General features: G+C 47.9%; 2 protein-coding genes across 3 annotated transcripts; both read left to right on the top strand.

Annotated features, from left to right (window-relative positions):
* Positions 1-22: 22 nt before the first annotated feature.
* On the top strand, positions 23-7,551 carry SERPINF2 (serpin family F member 2). Of its 2 annotated transcripts, none has more exons than XM_019287605.1 (9): positions 23-127; positions 1,162-1,219; positions 1,829-1,885; positions 2,807-3,224; positions 3,516-3,659; positions 3,823-4,026; positions 4,875-5,017; positions 5,601-5,805; positions 6,496-7,551. In XM_019287605.1, the coding sequence occupies exons 2-9, from the start codon at positions 1,166-1,168 to the stop codon at positions 6,819-6,821; spliced, it is 1,551 nt and encodes a 516-aa protein (XP_019143150.1). In that variant the 5' UTR covers positions 23-127; positions 1,162-1,165; the 3' UTR covers positions 6,822-7,551. The 2 variants fall into 2 exon arrangements, with proteins under 2 accessions (XP_019143150.1, XP_010400745.1); XM_010402443.3 differs by lacking the exon at positions 23-127 and adding an exon at positions 622-725.
* Positions 7,552-11,248: 3,697 nt separating this feature from the next.
* Positions 11,249-18,146, top strand: SERPINF1 (serpin family F member 1). Its single transcript, XM_010402442.2, has 8 exons — positions 11,249-11,357; positions 13,771-13,856; positions 14,201-14,399; positions 14,477-14,632; positions 15,447-15,650; positions 16,431-16,573; positions 17,182-17,392; positions 17,738-18,146. Exons 2-8 carry the CDS (start codon positions 13,779-13,781, stop codon positions 17,995-17,997), a joined length of 1,251 nt encoding a protein of 416 aa, XP_010400744.1. The 5' UTR covers positions 11,249-11,357; positions 13,771-13,778; the 3' UTR covers positions 17,998-18,146.
* The last annotated feature ends 443 nt before the right edge of the window (positions 18,147-18,589 follow it).

Below are 18,589 nucleotides of genomic sequence, written 5' to 3' on the forward strand. Positions count from 1 at the left end.
AAACAGGGGGTGGTGCTGAAGGTCGCTGCCGGGAGGGGGGCTGGGCAAGAGCTGTGTGTGCCCCATGCAGAGCTGCTGGACAGGCTAAAGCAGGTGCCAGCTCCAACGTGGACACGAACAACCTCAGGTAAGGGGCAAATGAAAGGATTTGATATAAATGAGGGCTCCTCCAATGCCCCTCGGGGAGAGAGGGTTGAATTTGGCAGAGGGTTAAAGGATGGGCACCACCAGGGAGGAAAGGGGTATTTAGGGTTGTATGTGGCTGCAGGATTTGGGGTGAGGGAAAGGGGAGGAATGAGATGGCCTCAAGTTAGGCTTCTGCCAGTGGGATCTCAGCCCAGCAGTTCTGGGTGAAGTAAGGACTGCTTGGAGAGCAGAAGCAGCCCCAGGAATTAAGTGTGGAAGCCATTCAGGGGGCTGGGCTTTGGCATGGAGGTTTTATGAGAAGGAGAAGGTATTTAATTTCTGTCTGAAAGGGAAAAGTGGCTGGGTGAAGCGTTGGCCAGGGAATGGGTGGGGTTTTGTCCATGACCCTGAAGCCCCACTGTCCCACACTGGAACTGGAGCACGCAGGTGGGAGAGGCGGGGTTTGCCAGCAAGGGGGGAAGATGAGTGCTGGGAAGGGGAGGACTCCCCCTTCCAGGACATATTGCTGGGAAACTGCTGTGGTATTGCACTTCCCACCTGCAAATTCCTACCAGACAGCACTTGCTGAGCACCTGCAGGTCAGTAGCCCTTCTCCCAAGAGCCCGGCGCACCCCTGAGGATGCTGCGCCTGTATCTCAGTGGTTTCCATGGGAAAGGAGCAGAAAGGCTCTTGTCTCCTTCCAGAGGCACAGTGTGTGCAGCACTGATATGGGAAATACCATTTGCAATCCAGAGAAAGCAGGGCAGCAGGGTCAGACAGGCAGGATCCAAGCGGAGCCTGGCTGTGGCTGCAGCTCCACTGCGGGTCCCTGCTCCTCTCTGATTTCCCTGCCTTGGCACCGGACCCAGGAGCCCTGTGTTGTTTCTTTGCAGCATTGTTCATCTCCCTCTTGCTTTCCATGAGCTCCTGTGCCAACCTGTTTGGCCAGGTTGATAATTTTCTCCCTGTAGACCTGAATAGGCTGAGCTCACAGCTGGAAATAACTCCTCTCTCGGCTGGTCCTTCTCTTCCAGGAATATGGGGTTCCTCTGGGGGCTGCTCTGCCTGGCTGCTCTGCACAGCCTCCCACGGGTAAGTTGCTCCTGCAGCAAAGAGCAAGGGAAGTGTGGTGGCTCCCTGAGCCAGACCATGGGGCAAATACCACCCAGAAAAGGCCTGGAAGGCAGATAGGTGGAGGACACTGCTGGGGGGGGGTTCACCAGCAAGGTTCCTAATCTTCTACCCAGCTGAAATAGTTGTGGATATTCTTATTATTCATATTTATGTAGAAGCTTTTCTTTTGGAACTTGACCTCAACTGTATTTAGTGACCGTGACCTTCAGGAGTTAAGAGGAGGTTTTTGAAAAGCAGGTTTTTCCCCACCCCCTTTTTAAATCTGGATCCCTGTCAGAACTGAGATTGCAAAACCCCACTGCTCACTCTCAAAAGGATCCATTGTTCTGTGCCAGACTGGCCTGACCCCTTTCTAAACAAATCCAGTGTTTGCAGTGTCTCCCAGCTCCTCTTCACTTCCACCTCCGCATGTCTGACCCCACTGCCCCTCGGTCTGCACCCCAAAATCCTGCCTGTGCTGTCGCCTTGTGGGGACTGCGACAGCCAGGATTGCAGTGGGAGCAGGGAAGACAGACTCTGGAAATTCAGAGGGACCCGACTTTGTTTATTGATTTTTTTCCCCTACAGCTGGCACATGCCATTGACCAGCAGCGTCTCTTCCTGGACAAAGATGGGAAGCTGAGGGTAAGCACTGACTGGTTCCACACAAGGGAGATAAAGTTATGCTGTGGGATTTGCAGTTTTTCCTGATATAGAATGAGCCCAGGCAGTGCCAGTGCCATGAGAAAGTCCATCTTACTGCAGGCTTTACTCCCCGCTGCTGCCAGTGCTGTGCTTGTTCAGGTTGGAAGCTCCACCCTAAATAACTGAGCAGAGTATGGAGTTTAACACCAGTACTGGTGTGTGTACAGGGGCTGGCAGGTGGATGATTTAATTTCTGATGGATAAAGAAAGGTGAGGAAAACCACCAGCTGTGAGGATGACAGGGAGAAGGATCAGTAGCTGATCCAATCCATTGAGCCTGGGATGTTTCAGACCATGCAAATGTGAGGAGAGTAGTGGCAGTGCTAAAGGCTAAAGCTTAGAAGAGTGGAAAATGAGGAAATCTGGAGAGAAGACGAATGGAATAGAACAGACAGGTCAAGAAAACACAGATGCCTGGAGGAGGAATTGAGCCAGACTGGATCAGGGCTGTGACAGCAGCAGAAGGGGCTGGGCAGTGTGAGGCAGGTGGGCACTGCTAAAATGTGTGAGGGGAGGAGGTGAAATCAAGGCTGAGGATGATGGATCTGTAAATGCTGAAGGGACAGGACATGTGCTGAGCATGAGTCTTGCTCTCAAGCTTTCCTGAGAGCTTTCCTGAGGAGGAACCACTGCCAGACCCTCACTGGGTCCATTTTCACAGGCTGTAAGACCTCCTCTTTCCCAAAGCCATTCCCTCAAGTCATTATCCTCAGGGTTAAAGGCAAACTGAAGCAAAACCACCACCAGAGTAGAGGAGTCTAGCTCTCTCCAGTTTTCTCAGCCTGTTTAGATGTGCAGGAAAAGCCCATGAGGGTGTTACTGTGCTGCTGCTTTCCCAGTGCTATCCTTGTTTCTCCCCAGGATGTGAAAAGTGCTGGAATGGTACAGTCGGATTCGCTGGGAGCCATCCCAACCCTGCCAAAGGGAAAGCTGGTAGAATTTACTTATGACAGCTTCCAGGAGAATGATGGAACCATGTCAGCATCCACCAGCACCCTGCCAGACACGAGGGATGACTGGAACTCAGAAGACGAAGCCGTAGCTGGGGCTGGGGGTTGTCGTGGAAAGAAATCACCTGAGGAAAAAGCCTCTTCTGAAGAGGAAGGAGAGGCTGGGGATAAAGGCTGTGAGATGACTTGGAAGAAGAGCCAGAGGCTGGCAGATGGCTTGATGAGATTCAGCATTGATCTCCTGAGAGAGGTGCAGCTGGAGTCCAACAGAACCAACGTGATCCTGTCCCCCCTCAGCATCGCCCTGGCCTTGTCTCACCTGGCACTGGGTAATTCTTAGTGGCAAAACCACCATTTCCTGCCCTTCCCCGTATCTTCTCCCAGAGGCACGAGCAACCAGTGAGCAAGATGCAAATGAAATACAGTCTCTTCCACTTATCCTTGCTCCTGCAGCTTTAATTAGGCATGATTACAATTGAAGCTGCCCTCTGAGGCTCCGTCTCTTAGATTTCTCCAGCCTCTTTTGTGAGGCACAGCGTGTTTCTAACAAGAGGCAGCCAGAGTAACGTCCCCGTTTTCCACTCCATGAGCATAAGACCTAACAGGAATTTGATTTTTAGGAGCAGCAAATCAGACAGAGAAGCATTTGCTGGAGGTGATGCACCTGGAGTCAGTGCCCTGCCTCCACCACATGCTGGGCACCCTTCGCAGGAGGCTCACAGAGTCCACCCTCAGCCTCGGGGCACGGCTGTACCTGCAGAAAGGTGAGAGGTGGCACAGGGGGGGCTGGACTGGTGTAGGATAAACCTCCCAGTCACAGAGAGTGATGGAAGCACACTGGAGACATCCATTTCCCCTATTTCCTCCTCTTGGGGAGTGTCACACCATGCTGAGCAAACCTTTCCCATCATTCTTCCCCTTTGCCAGGGTTTGAGGTGAAACAGAAGTTCCTGGAGGACTCAGAGAAATTCTATGGAGCAAAGCCCATGACCCTTTCTGGGATCAGTCAGGACGACCTCGTAGCCATAAACAATTGGGTAAAGGAGGCAACTCATGGGCAAATTCCCTCCTTCCTCCAGCAGCTCCCTGAAAACACAGTGATGCTCTTGCTCAACGCCGTCTATTTCCACGGTGAGCTCCACAGGCCTTCCTTATTTCTTCAAGAGGAAATAGAACTCCAGTTTTCTGCAAGCCCTGTAGCTGAACAGCATCTCCTCTCCTCGCTTCCTGCTAGGCAATCTGCTTGTTCTTGTGCATCTGCTGCTCCTCTTGCTTAGATTTCTTTACAGTAATGATTCCCAACTGCTTCACATGAGCTAAAAATGTTACTTGACAGCAGAGCCAGAACGCAGCAGGTGGGACCTGCAGTGTCTTTGCCTCCCGATTCAGGATCCCAGGCAGTGGCACATCCCTGCTCATCTACTCAGTGATCTTAAAGGTCTTTTCTAACCTAAATGATGAACCAGGTTGTAGCAGCTCACTGCACACCCACCACAGAGCTCAGAGGCAGCTTCTGTGGATTTCTGTCTGACTACAGCACAGTGGTCAGCCACATCTTCCTTTTTTAACTCCCTGAGGGCTGTGCACAGACCAAACACTTCCAGTGCAAATCTACAAATGTTTTACCTTGGTCTTGGAGCAGTGTTTCCCCCTAGGCAGCACAGAGGCAATACTCCCCATTTTTCAAAGCACAAACATAGTTTCTTTTATCTCCATAGCCTTCAGTAGTCTCCCACACTGAGGCGTGAGGATTAATCCATGTTCCTTTTGTTATTCCATAGTTTCTCTCTGGCTGATAAGAGTTTCCTGCTGTTAGGGCTCTTCCAGCTTTGGTGCTGACTTCTCTTTGCTGTATTTTTACTTCCCTGGTCACTACTGGCCTTGTGAGAGAGCTCAAGATAGGAGGAGTGTCAGCTCAGCAGTTTCTGGTTTTCTACCCAAATATAACTTTGTTACTTTCAAAACTTTTATTTTTACAGGGTTTTGGAGGAATAAGTTTAATGCAAGCTTCACTGGGCCAGATGTATTCCACCTTGACCATGAGTTCGTGGTCCCAGTTGAGATGATGAAAGCCCACCAGTACCCCCTAAGCTGGTTTACACTGGAGTCCCAGGATATTCAGGTAGGGATCTCTCAGGAGCACTGCAAATTTTCATTGGAATTTCCTCTTGCTGTGGTATTTTACTAACTGCAAGCATTCTCTCCAAAAAACCAAATTTTTTTTTAACAGGCATAGCATAGAAAAATTTAATAATCATTCTTTGTCCTTGCTTCCAGCAAGAATGTTGGATCTTCACTTCTAATCTCTAGGAAAAACCACAAAGAGATATTTCCACTGACTGGGAATTAATAGGATTTTAAAGCCCAGAGTTAAAGATAAATGAGGAAATATGGAAAGGAATTCCCTTGGACAATGTGCTGTTGGAGTTCTTCAGAACCCAGAGAGGGGCAAACTTGTGCATGTGGGCTTTCACTCTGCCACGTGCTCAATCTCTACCAGCCAGTGGCTAATACTAAAATCTAAAGCTGTTATTCCAACAAATTCTCCTCTGGAGAAATCAGATCCCTCCTTCTCACCAGGCTGTTCTCATCAGAGAGCAAGAGTGGCCCTGTAGACCAATTAGAAAAAGACTAAATTAAAAGCATCACTTTCTGGACTTCCCTTCCTTTTCCCTAAATTCCTCTCTGGTTGGTTTTATTTCCAGGTGGCCAAGTTTCCCTTCAAGAGTAACGTGAGTTTTGTGGTCATCGTACCAAACCGGTACACCCGGAACACCTCTCACGTGCTGGAGAACTTCCCTTACAGACAACTCTGCAGGCTTTTCCCCAGAGAGGTGCCCACCACAGTGAAGATCCCCAAAATAAAGTTGGACTACCAGCTGGAACTCAACCAGGTTCTCAGCCAAATGGGTAAGGCCTCTAGCAGGGTTTGCACAGAACAAGTGGAGCTGATCAATCTGTTCGCTGACACCAAAAGCTGCCACCCTTGTTGCTAAAGCTGTGCCTCACAGCTTGCTCCAGAACTCCAAACTCTCCCATGTCTTCTTCCTCTCCTCCTCCTTACTCCTTGCTTGCCTGGCACCAAATGTTTTGCTCCAACAGGATGATACTACAGAGCAGGCAGCGTTCACAGCTTCTCACAGTCTTTACGCGTTCTTCCTATTGTAGCCAAGACCAACCTCCCCCTGTGCATCAATCTTGGTATCTGGATTTGTCATTTAATACAGTGGCCAGGACAGAGAAAATGCAGATCACAAAACCTGCAGCTGAAATAAACCACCAGGTGCTGCCTTTCCAGATGAGAATAATTGAAGAGTTCACTTTGTTTTGTAAAGAATTGCTTGAAAAAATAATCTCTGTAAAAGTGTTTCCAGCCTAGCTAGAAAGAGTCTTCAGACTTGCTGCTGCTTTTTAAGGATGACTGCAAGTTCTTACACTGCTATTCTTAAAGAGGTGGAGTTTTTGTTTCTCTTGCCTGTCAGTTCTCCAGTCCTCCATGGTGGACAGCACATGGAGCAACAAGTCAGGGAATTGCTTTCTTCAGACAGCTTTGAGAAAACTCAGAGCTTGTAGAACCAACTTGGTCTCATTTCTCTGCAGGCCTCCAGGAGCTGTTCACGAGCCCAAATCTCCAGAAGATCACAGAGGAGCCTCTCTTTGTGTCCAGTGTCCAGCACCAGGCCACCCTGGAGCTTAAAGAAGATGGGGTGGAAGCATCTGCTGCCACCAGTGTCATGCTGTCACGCTCAGTCTCTGTCTTCAGCCTCGACAGGCCCTTTGTCTTCATCATCTTTGAGGATGAAACAGGGGTCCCACTTTTTATAGGCAGTGTCCAGAACCCCAGCCCTGACGCTGCCCCCCAGGTCCGAGAGCCACAGGACTCAAGTGAAGCCACAGATGCCAACGAGCACCGCATGCCCAAATAAGAGAGGGGCAGAGCCTGAGTGTTCTGGGACTACTGCCTGACCCTCTGGACCAGCTGAGAGAGGCCTCCTGCCCCTCTGAGGCCACAGGAGGCAATTCCTTGCTGTTTTCCTTTACAGATCCCTAGAGACCAGTCCTGGGATAGCCCATTCCAGCCCTGACGAGCTTCTCCAGGCTGGGCCTCCCCTCTGTTGAACCTGAAAAGCTTGTTCTGCCTGGATTTCCCTTCCAGGGCTCTCAGTCATGGAAGGGAGACTTTCTTGTCCCCAGACTGTTATTAGAGTCTTTATTAAGATCTTATTAGAGTCCCCTGTAGCCTGGAATCATCTTTAGCATCTGGCAGCTTGGACAACAGCCAGGGATGTATTAATGTGGCTCTTCCTTCCGCAGTTCCTGGGAACATGTCTCCCTCAGTGTTCCTCTGAAAACCATCTGTGCCCACCTAGACAACGACCTCTAAGAGCAACTGGACTAGAAACCAGTTGTCTTCTCTTGGATGAGTCACAGCCACTTCCAGGCATGGGCTCTTCTCAAAGATTCCCTTTTCCCACTCCTTGGCTGCTTGGATCTGATGTAGGAGGCTCTGCAGTAGGAAACCCCTCCCTTTGGATCCTTCTCTCCAGGCCTTCCTCTAGAGGCTGGGTAATGCTAGATTTTTTCAAGGCATATTTTATAAAGTGTTTTTTAGTAATTTTTATGTTGGCAGAATAATAAAGAATAACGCAGAATGTATTTGCTGAAGGTGTTGCATTGAAGGACCCAACAGAGAAAGGAAAAAGGCACAGAAATTGAGTAATTGCAAAGGTTGGGAGGAAAAAAATCTGGGCATGACAGAAGGAAAGAGAGGAGGGGCTCTGGCAAAGGATCTGCTTTTTGCTACACCTCGTCACAAGGAACAACAGGGGCTGTGAGGTGAAATGGCAAATCTGTAAAGACTCTCCAAGGACCGAGTCCAACAAGTTTTGGGCATCTCCCCTGCCAAGTGTGCAGGGGATGGATGCTCTGTGGATCAGAGCTGGCTTTGTGAGATGGCAGAACTCCCTGAATTAGGGCATGAGCTCAGTGGCACAGGGTCAGGAAGGTGTTTTGCCTGTGAGCAGCAATGCAGGGACAAGCAAGGATGTACCAGCCCTTAATCCTTCTCTTGGGTAAAACCTGACAATTGCTGGGATCTGCTCAGAGGGTCAAAGGTGCTGATCTGGCATCTGTTATCTGTGATTTGTTCTTCACTGGGATACTCCTGGCTCCACAGCACAATGCTGTGGATGGCTGGGACAGCTTCCAGGGAAAGGAGGACAGATTTTGACACCTGTAGCTGGATGTCACTGCTTTTGTTTTGACAAAAGACAATGTCCTGTTACAGCTTCCCTTTGGTCTGAGATGGGCAGAGCCCATCACACCCCCTGAGATGGGTCCTTTTTCCAGTGCAGCAGTGCCCTAAAAGCCCATGAGGCCCTGGCACAGGGTGCCCAGAGAAGCTGTGGCTGCCCCATCCCTGGAAGTGTCCAAGGCCAGGTTGGACAAGGCTTGGAACAACGTGGGATAGTGGAAGGTGTCCCTGCCCATGGCAGGGGGGTGGAACAAGATGATCTTTAAGGTCCCTTCCAACCCAAACCATTTTCTGATTCTATCAAAAGAATCTTGTGGTCCCTCCACCCAACCAAGCCATCCTACCACTTAAAAATACGAGCCTAACTCGTAACAAAGCAACTCCTGTCCAGAGTAATTTCTGCTTCCAAACCCCCTCAGCTTCTGAGTAGAAAGGATGGTGCTCTGTTCCTGCAAAGCAGCAGTTACAGAGCCCAAGGGCCATCCTTCTGGCAGTGTTTTCCTTGCTTGGGAAGGCTGCCTTCCCTCAAAGGAAGGAGCAGAATGCTTCTGGGAGCCTCCGTCCCTGAATAGTCTGCACCATCTGCTGGCATAAGAGAAGGACTGACTCACTAACCATGAATTTCAGGGATGCAGGCGACTTTGGGGAATAAAAAGTCCTGGCTCCAACCTCCAATTATGCATTTCTTCCAGTCTAAAAGGGGAAGAATGGCCGAAGATAATGCCTACCCCTCTAACCAATGCAGTGACACAAACCCTTCAGCACGAGGCTGTAATTACAGGGCCGTGCAATTTTAACAAGTAAACCCACAAGAATTCAGCCTTTCTTACTAGAGGGCACAGCTCTAGCCCACAGGGGACATTTTAGCTTATTTATTTATACAGATTCATTGCTAGCATTCAGAAATGCCATTCCATGCCTTAGGTAAGTCTTCTTTGGCTACTGTAACCTCCCCAAATGCCACCCTGTTGCACTGCAACCTCTGCAAAATTCGAAGCTCAACTCTTCCTTTTTCACGCCTCTGCCCTCCAGCTCCTGCTTTTATAAAGTTTTTTCCCTTGTTCTCAGTTTCCTGAACAGCTTGGTTCTTATTTCCTATTTTCTGTCTTGCTGCCATCACTCCTCCCCCAAGCTATTCTTGTCAAACTATTAATTTCATCTTATTTGACAGTACAGCAGCCCTCCATGACTGCTTCGCTCAACAAATTATCAGTTACACCAACCATAAGACTCTTTTTCACTCCACTGACTTTCCAGAAGAGGCAGTTTGTAAAATGCAAAGTAATATTAATGTTTCTGCTCAGGAATTTCCACTTTGCATTGCTAAAGCTTTCATTTTGACGGAGCTGTATTCTGAAAAGACATGACTAGCACAGAGTGTCTGCTCTATCCATCTGCACCACTGGCTCAGAATATCAAATAACTCCCAGTATCTTTAATATTAGATGTATTTTTTTCCTTACCTAGAGCAAATTCATATCACCACTACTTCCACAGCAGAGCTGAACCCTGTCAGAGAGCATATTGAACCCAAATCAGAACAACAGGAAAATGTTTGTACTGATTTAACAAAACTGATTTTGTTAGATGAGTTTAATGCACCATTTCAGGGATACCCCTCACCTACAGGAATAAAGCTGGCTTTGGTCTATAATAACATTCTATGAAACTACCACTCTGATTTAAATGGGTTTAAAACCAAACCTGTATTTAAACAGATGGGTTTCCATTTGAAGATAGAGACGAGACATAAAAACTCCTCTAGTGGTCCTTCCATAAAGGGCATTTTAACACCACAAACAAGGTATGGAAAAGAGATGAAAACCACCAGAAAACATCTCCACAGCCAACACCCCCATTCCTGATCTGAGAATGGAAGAATAACAAGTACAGTCTTTTCTCTGCACATGATTTCGCACAGAGCAAGCTGAGAAGCAGCTGAAAGCTGCTGTTGTTAGGAGGGCTCGCCTTTGAAGCACTGACTAATCACAGGGCACACCTGATCTGCTTTCCTGGCTTGCAAAACCAGCAGCTAATGCAGCTCTGAGCTCATCCTTTCCCCTTTGCTGAGAGACTGGACCAGCTCAGTGCTCACACAGGAGGAGCTCCTCGTTACCTGCTGGCAGAGAGCCCAAAGAGATGTCCCAGACTGGGGGCTCTGACATCACTGCCTTTCCAGCACTTCCAAACAGAAAAACAGCTGGGTCAGGTTATCTGCATGCCCAGTTAGCCCAGTATCCTGGCTCTTCCAGTAACCAGTAACAAATGGCTGGAGGGGAAAAAAAAGAATGACATGGGACAAGGAAAACCCACTGTTCTCTGCCTGTATTGCCCAGCTGGCCATTGGTAGCCTTCAGGGGACCTTTCTTCCACTAATTTGGTTTGGTTTGGGTTTTTTACCCTCAAATATATTTATCTTTCATCTTCTGCATTATCTAGTTATAACGAGTTTTACAATTTAATACTTGGTAAAAAATACGCTCCCTTGATTTGAATGTGCACAGGTGGGTGCTCCCCTTGAGCCTTCTATGGAAAGTAATAATGGAACTTCTCTGTCCCTTTCCTTTCTCTATATAATTGATCATTCTGAAAGCTTCTACAAATTTCTCTTAATTCATCTTCTTTTTTAACAAGTCCTTGGCTTTTTAGCCTCTTTTCAGCCAAAACTTTAAGCCAGTTAATGATTTCTTGTTAACTAGTAACCATCACTGGATACAAGCAGTTCCCAGCATCTCAACTGCCTCAAACAACAGAAGCCTGTTTCCACTTTGTAAGTCTCTCCATTAAATCTTGGACATAAATCCATAAATCCATTAAACACTGCTGCATTAACCATACCTCTGAGACAGAAGGAATTCCCTGATGTGACCTATGGCAGAACTGCTGGGATAAAAGACTTGCTCCAACACAGCAGGGAGTGTTTGCATTTGCAACCTGGGCTTTACCCACCAGGCTGCCCTTAGCGCAGGGATTTGTTTTGGGGGGAAAAAAAGGGTTGAAAAATTAGTGCAATTCAGGGCGAGGGTGGCAGCAGCAGAAAATGGGAGCAGAGCACTTTAAGAGAGCCCTGGGAAGCTGTAACTTGAAGCCTGCTGAAGGCTGGGCTGGGGGAAGCAGCAAAAAGCAGATGTGGCTGCACCAAACCCGCACTGTCCTCGACTCGCACCCGCTGGGAGCCCCTGACAGCAGCGGCCGAGAGGAGCCCCAGGTAAGGGACAGCTCAGAGACAGCTCACCTGTGCCACTGCCAGCGGCCAGGGGAGCACAGGGCAGAGGCTGAGGCTGGGCAGCTCTCAGAGGACCTGGGAAATGGGAAGAATGGTCCTTCTGCAGGTGGGATTCCCACCAAGAGACCTCCCCAAGGATCGGGAGCCACCAGTGCCAGCTTTGCCCTCCGAGGCTGAGCTGTGCTTGGGAACTGGGGTGGGGTTTCCTGCCTTTCAAGCATCTGCCTTGCAGCTGGGAGCACGCTTTTTGTCTGTGATGGTAACAAGGTTGGTGAGAGTCAGATCCTCTGGAGCTGGTGGTTGCAGGATGCTCCAGGAGCTGGTGCTGTGGAACAAGCAGAGCGAGCAGTTTGAACTCATGGGTCTTGTTTCACAGCACCTCTAAAGTCAGAGGTGTTTATAAATGATGTGAGAGACTTGTACCATTGCAGGTGGAAAGTAAAATATTTCCTTTGCACCTGCAGGCCTTCACAAATCGACAACTCCCAGACACAAAGTTCCTTCTCAGCTCATTTCTCAAGGTTTTCTTCCTGTACCTTTTGACTGTAACATCACACGCTGCTGCTGCTCCTTCTCTTCTCCTGCAAGGCAGCCACAGATTTTAATATCATGCCTGAAACCATCCCACCTCTGATCCAACCAAATTCTTTTCTCTGCGTTTCTGGCCGTGTGCTAAGAGAAATACAAATAGAATCCAGATGTTCAGGCCAATTCAAACGCAAAAGGCTTTGTCTTTTTAGAATGGAAATTGCTTTTTGGCAAAGTCTGAGAAATATGAAGCTGGTGACAGTACTGGCAAAAACAATACAATCTGCAAAACCAATCTCCGCTCCCATGCTCCCAGGAGCTCAGTGTAGCTGGAAGCAGAGGTTGTGTTGAGATTATTTTCTTTTTCTGCAGAGAAAAGGTTATGCTCCATGGAAAACCTTCATCTCTAAGCTAGACTGGGCCAAACCTCTTCCTCTCAGCATGCAAGAGTGCAGCTTGGTACAGGCATCCTCACAGAGCCCTCGTTAAGGCCTGTTTAACTTAGACTCATGCAGGGCTTCTGTCACCTCTCTTCCAGCATGGTGCCTGTTCATTGTAAAAGTCTGGAATGATAGGAGCAATCCCAACATCGTATCCACTGCTACACCACCAGATAGTAAATCCTCTTGATCCCCATCTTCTGCACCAGAAACCTCACCTACTCTGCAGCTGGGACAGCAGCAGGATGCAAGTGCACAGGGGAAAGCGGGTACCACTTCTGTGTTACACTGGCTGAACACAGATGAAAGCCTTAAACCTCTACTGTGATGCCTTTTTCTCCAAAGGAGAGCTGTCTCCAGAAGAAAAGGCAGGAAAGGGAATCAGCAAACTGCCTTTCACTCTGCCTGAACAGGGTCTGGAACTGGGGTTGTTGTCGCCACGTGTATTTCTAGCAGCAGGCGTGTTTCCTTTGAGCTGAAGTTAATCTGAAACACATGTTCTTCCTCTGCTTTCTCTAGTTGTCTGGATGACGGGGGTTAGTTAAATACAACCCTCTTCCTTTAATTTCTGGGAATCTATCTAAACATTGCTTCAGACCAGCCTCAGTGGCGTCTGTTCTCGGGGGCGGGACACTGCAGTAGCTCTGGTTTACCCACAGCAAAGCCCTGGGTTACTCACTGCCCTCTGGACCAGACAGATCTGTCTGGAAGGGCCACTCATCCCAGTCCTGGAGTGATGAAAAGTGGATTCCACAGAAGGAACGGCTTTGGGGAGTTTGGTGCTTTTCTCCCCCTACATTAAAAATGTTGAATAAGCCAAGCTCTGCCTTTCACTTCTCTAGGTCTGGCCCTGCACTAGGTATTTACTCCCAGCCCCTTTTCTTACTGTCTTTTAAGAAAGTTCTTCTATTTTACTTCATCAAATTGCAAATAAGAAGCAAAGGATGGACACAGGTAGACACAAGGAACAGCAAACTACTGCCTGAGGCAGGTAACTTGTATAACACAGCAGTAACCAGTCAGTGTTGCTTTCTGCCCCATTCAACAGTATGGATTTGGTACCTTTTTTTATAAATGAAGTCTTGAATTTTTTCAAAGCCTAAGACTCAGAAGTAATGATTTGTGCTTTTCTGGACCTTGGCACTTGGTAACTGCCAGCATCAGTGTGGTTTGGGCCACACACATCTGCTTTTGTGCTCAGGCACGCCCACACCGTGTGCTTGCCCAATTTTGAAGTCACTGAGGCCAGTTTGGCTGAATTCTTCCAACTAGAGAAGGCTGAGATCAGGTGTGTGTTTCACAACTGGCAGGACAAGCAGCAGCATCTGTCACTGCAGCTCCTGTCACAACCAGGTAAGTGAATAGCTGTGGTAGAGATGTATTTACCTGGTTGCTCAAACTCTCCCTGTCACATTCTTACTTTGTAGGTCCAGGCATGCAGATTCCAGTGGTTCTCCTTTTCCTGGGCCTCTTAACTGTCCCAAGCAGAACCCAGAACTCAGCTACTGAGCAGGTGAGTAGGAGACAAGATGCAGAGAGCAAGGGGGAGAGGTGTGGAGCAGGTAATTTAATTTTAGAGATCCTTACTGAAGGATTAAGCACTACCCTCCTAAATTACTAGGATTTTATTTAGCAACATAATGAGACTAACTCCTGCATTACCTAGATAAAACCACAGTAGTTACATCAGAGGATGACCATGAGGCAGAATTTCAAACCCAGTGCTGTCTTTGGCCTTAAAGTAACTGTTCCTACACTCTCTACAAGATGAAGCCAATATTTCTGTAGGTCATAGAAGAAATCTGCAGTGTTTATCACACCTGCAAGTCTAACCAAAACACTCCCTGTACCTGCCAGAACTCTGCCACAGCTGATGGAGCCAATGCTGGCGAGGAAGAGGAAGATCCATTCTACAAGAGCCCTGTGAACAAGCTGGCAGCTGCAGTCTCCAACTTTGGCTACGACCTGTACCGCCAGCAGTCCAGCCGGACAGCCACCGCCAACGTGCTGCTGTCTCCCTTCAGCCTGGCTACTGCACTTTCTGGTCTCTCACTTGGTGAGTTCTTTGCCCCATTTCCACACTCACCCTTTGGCTTGACAGCCCTTCCCTCATGTTTTCCTGGTCGTTGGCAGGGGCTGGAGAACGAACTGAAAATGTGATTTCTCGCGCCCTCTTCTACGATCTCCTCAACAAAGCTGAGGTCCACGACACCTACAAGGACCTCCTGAGCAGTGTGGCTGGGCCAGAGAAGAGCATGAAAAGTGCCTCCCGGATCATCTTGGAGAAAAGTAAAAGTCCTTCTTCCCCTCCATGAAATTTTACCTAAATAACTGTCAGCAGTAGTTATTTTGGTGTGTATTTATATAAAACCACACTGAGTAACACAGCACCAACAGCTCTGGCTCTGACATCCAAGCCAGGATGCAGACAGGGCATGGAATGCTCTTGCTGCTCCAGAAAAAAGCCTGGAAAGTTTGTGTGCACTTAAATAAAAGCCCAGACATGCACACAAAGACATTGGTGACAGAACAGTTAACTCACAGAAGACCTAAAAGAAACTTGCTGAGAATTTTGCCTTCACTCCAGGCTGTCTGGCAGGTGTTGCTGGCTTCCAGGAACCACAGATCACATTTTCTATTTGTGATAACACTCAGCCATATTCCTTTGTTTAATTCCTTGCAGAGCTATTTGAAATGTCTGCTTCTGGCATGCAATAAACATCTGCTGAGAATGCTAAGAGCTATCTCTTGGAACCTGCTGGTTCCAAGAATCCAATAGGTTGAGTAAACTGTACTCATAAAGCAGGCTGGGGAAAGAAGAAAGGCTGATGTAGGAATGGCTGTGTCCAAGCCTTGAGTTCTTATCTCCCTTTTTCAGTTTTCAGAAGAGAGTTATCCCATGCTCCAGCATGGGTGGCTGTAGGATTTGGATCAGTTTCCTTAATGTGCTTTCAGATATTCCTCTTCAAAGCACATTTCTGTAGACAAACAGCCACAGATATTTTATGAGAGGCCTGCTGCTGGGCTTTGGATTGCAACGTGCTGCCTTGAGATTGTTTTGATAAGGGAGCTAAGCTGCAGGATCCATGTTTTTATTCCCCAGGACTCAGGGCAAGGCCTGGGTTTCACAGCCAGCTCGAGAAGTCCTACAAGATGCGACCGAGGGCACTGAGTGGTAACACCCAGTTAGACCTCCAAGAAATCAACAGCTGGGTCCGACAGCAGACTAAGGGAAGGATTATGAGGTTCATGAAGGACATGCCCACAGATGTCAGCATTCTCCTTGCTGGGGCTGCTTTCTTCAAGGGTAAGAATGTTGTGTGCTTGGATACAGAAAAAGTCCATTAAGCATGTGTTAGAGGAGATGTGAAGGAATGCTCTCACTTCCAATAAAGCAAACAGACTGTCAAAGAGACAGAGAGTGTGAGAAGAAAGTGTTTGAGAATGTTTAGTAAAGAAGTAAAAAAAAAAGCACACTACCTGAACAAAAATAGTCCTGAGGGACGAATTATTACTCTTGGGAAGCTGAATCTTGACCTGTTTGCAGTAAGAACCAGAAAAGAAACTTTAAACTCAAAAAACTCCATTCAGAGACAGGATATTACCATTTAGGGAAGGCACAGCTTAGAGTGTTCTGAGCCTTTTTACCACTGCAGAAGGAACAGTTTGATACTAGAGAGCTGTTCTTAAACATGCTGTAAGCCAGTGTCCTGGAGAATTATTGCTTGGAGACAAGGAGCAAAATAAAGGGTGGGGAGAGAAGCACTTTATATGCATCGACACAACTGTTACCCTTCAAAATAGTTTTGTAATCGCATAAGTAGACATCAACTTCCCAATAGCAACTCCACCCATACACTGGCTTGCTTATTTATTTGCCATTTAGCCAATTCTCAGATGAAAAGGAGGGGCCAAGGATGGCAGTAAATCAGTAGCTCCAATCAGTCTATTTCTATCCCTGTTATGCCTCAACTCTTAAAGCACAAGTGCTGTATATTAAAGCACAAGATCATTCAGCCACGGGCAGGAGCCTGGTTTCATATGCTATTATTCCAGAAAATCCTCCATTTTCTCTCTTGAAAAACAGGGACATGGAAAACCAAGTTTGACACCAAGAAGACTGCCCTGAAGGACTTCCACCTGGACGAGGACAGAACTGTGAAGGTGTCCATGATGTCAGACCCCAAAGCCATCCTGAGATATGGTTTTGACTCAGAACTCAACTGCAAGGTCAGAGAGCAAATATTGCCCAAGATCTCCTAAACCTACTGAGGAGCATGTTCAGCTACACCTACCTGTTAACCCAATCCAGCCTTGCTCCTCCCATCAGCTACTTTTGCAATCCCTATTTTGAAAGGCAGTGTGTTGATTCTTAGGATATCCTGCTCCTACACTGGCTATGTCACAAGCAACCCAAAATTTAAATTATGCCCAGGTCCTACCAGCCTGTATTGCTTGACTTAAAGTTGGGCAAGAAGGGCAGGGCACACCTCTCAAAACTCTTCCATCTCTACCTCTTTCAACCAAGCTTTCCCTGGAGCACGAGCTCAAAGGTGTTTCAGTGAGAATTCCCCAAAGCAAAGCTGCAGGATTTAACAGGTGAGAGAGCACTTCCATAGCAGGAAGAGTGCAGGAAGGATGGATGAAAGCCTAGGGAAAAAGCCAGAAGTGTCAGGAAGCATCATGTCAGATAAAAGCAAACAGGGAAAAAGATCAAATGTTAACTGAAAAGGTTGATATTCCAGCCTGAGAGTCAGGCCTCGGCCTGGTACAGGATGGGTAAAACTGTTTCTTATTGATGTCACTCTCTAATCTCCCTCTTATTTCTGGCCTTGCAGATTGCCCAGCTGCCCCTGACAGAGGGGATCAGTGCCATGTTCTTCCTGCCCACAAAGGTGACCCAGAACATGACTCTGATTGAGGAAAGTCTCACCTCAGAGTTTGTGCACGATGTGGACAAGGAGCTGAAGACGGTCCACGCTGTGCTAAGCCTGCCCAAACTAAAGCTGAACTACGAAGAGGCACTTGGCAGCACACTAAAGGAGACAAGTATGTACATCACACCCCCTTTGCAGGCTGCCAGGGCTCAAAGCAGTGGTCAAGTTGCTTCCTGCTCTCAGAATAGGAAGCTGGTGGGTTGTTAGTTATGGTTGTGGAGATTTCACCAGCAACCAAATCACCTTCATCCAGGACTTCTCAGCTTTTTATCACATCCCTCCACCAAGCTCATACAATGCTGCTGAGATTGAGGGTGAAGCTCAGTACAAGCAGATGGAAGCTGCTTTTCCCTGTTCCCCCAGGCTCCCTGCCCTCCTGGATCACAGCATTAGCAGTGCTGCTCCCCCTTCTGCAACCCATGCCTTCAGCTAACGCAACTTTCTCTCTTTTCTCCAGGGCTCCAATCACTTTTCACATCACCTGACTTCTCCAAGATTTCTGCCAAACCTCTGAGATTATCTCATGTGCAACACAAGGCAATGCTGGAGCTTAGTGAGGATGGGGAAAGATCCACACCAAACCTCGAGGCCAATGCTGCTCGTCTGACCTTCCCCATAGAATACCACGTGGACAAACCTTTCCTTCTTGTACTGAGGGATGATACCACTGGAACCCTCCTCTTCATTGGCAAGATCCTGGATCCCAGGGGTGTTTAGATCCCTGCACAATAATCTGCAATGGTAGGGCCCAAATGGAAAGGGTGATATTGGGAGGGATATTGGCTCCCTGCTCTGCTGCACAAAGACACAACTTGCAAATCTTACGCCTTCATGCTGCAATAAAAGAGCTTTTGCTATTAATCTCAGCGAGCCCAAGTATTCTCCCTTGAAAGGTTGTCTGCCTACATCCTGTGCCTTCACTCCCAATTTCCCCAGAGGAGGAATGCAGTTCTGTGTGCTGAAAGCAAGCATTATCTGGTGTATGCTGCATTGTCCCCCATCCTGTTTTCCAGCCTTACACCAGTTGTTGAAACTGAATCCCTCATCACTGACAGACCTGTGCTGGAGCCCTCCAAGTTCTGAAGTGGCCTCTTTTATAGATTGTAAGTTTGCACTTCCCAGGCTGTTGCCTCACCCCTTTCAACCATTTCCATTTGACACTGGCAAGCAGGAAAGTGCCTCACAGTATCAAAAATAGAAGGCAGCGTGCTCTGGATGACTGTACGTTCATAATGCTCAGGGTACCACACAGGGGAGAGTCACATCTCACACAAAAGCAACTCAAACATTTGCTTCCAACCCACACACA

The sequence above is a fragment of the Corvus cornix genome, chromosome 19 (assembly GCF_000738735.6).
Source record: "Corvus cornix cornix isolate S_Up_H32 chromosome 19, ASM73873v5, whole genome shotgun sequence".
NCBI classification, from domain to species: Eukaryota; Metazoa; Chordata; class Aves; order Passeriformes; family Corvidae; genus Corvus; species Corvus cornix.

Excerpts from the sequence above, each read along its gene's own strand:
- SERPINF1 (XM_010402442.2), top strand. The coding sequence starts at position 13,779 with ATGCAGATTCCAGTGGTTCTCCTTTTCCTGGGCCTCTTAACTGTCCCA. Across the intron at positions 15,651-16,430 it reads TGGGGCTGCTTTCTTCAAGG|GGACATGGAAAACCAAGTTT; the intron begins GTAAGAATGTTG and ends CTTGAAAAACAG. Across the intron at positions 17,393-17,737 it reads CAGCACACTAAAGGAGACAA|GGCTCCAATCACTTTTCACA; the intron begins GTATGTACATCA and ends TCTTTTCTCCAG.
- SERPINF2 (XM_019287605.1), top strand. The coding sequence starts at position 1,166 with ATGGGGTTCCTCTGGGGGCTGCTCTGCCTGGCTGCTCTGCACAGCCTC. Across the intron at positions 1,220-1,828 it reads CTCTGCACAGCCTCCCACGG|CTGGCACATGCCATTGACCA; the intron begins GTAAGTTGCTCC and ends TTTCCCCTACAG. Across the intron at positions 5,806-6,495 it reads CCAGGTTCTCAGCCAAATGG|GCCTCCAGGAGCTGTTCACG; the intron begins GTAAGGCCTCTA and ends ATTTCTCTGCAG.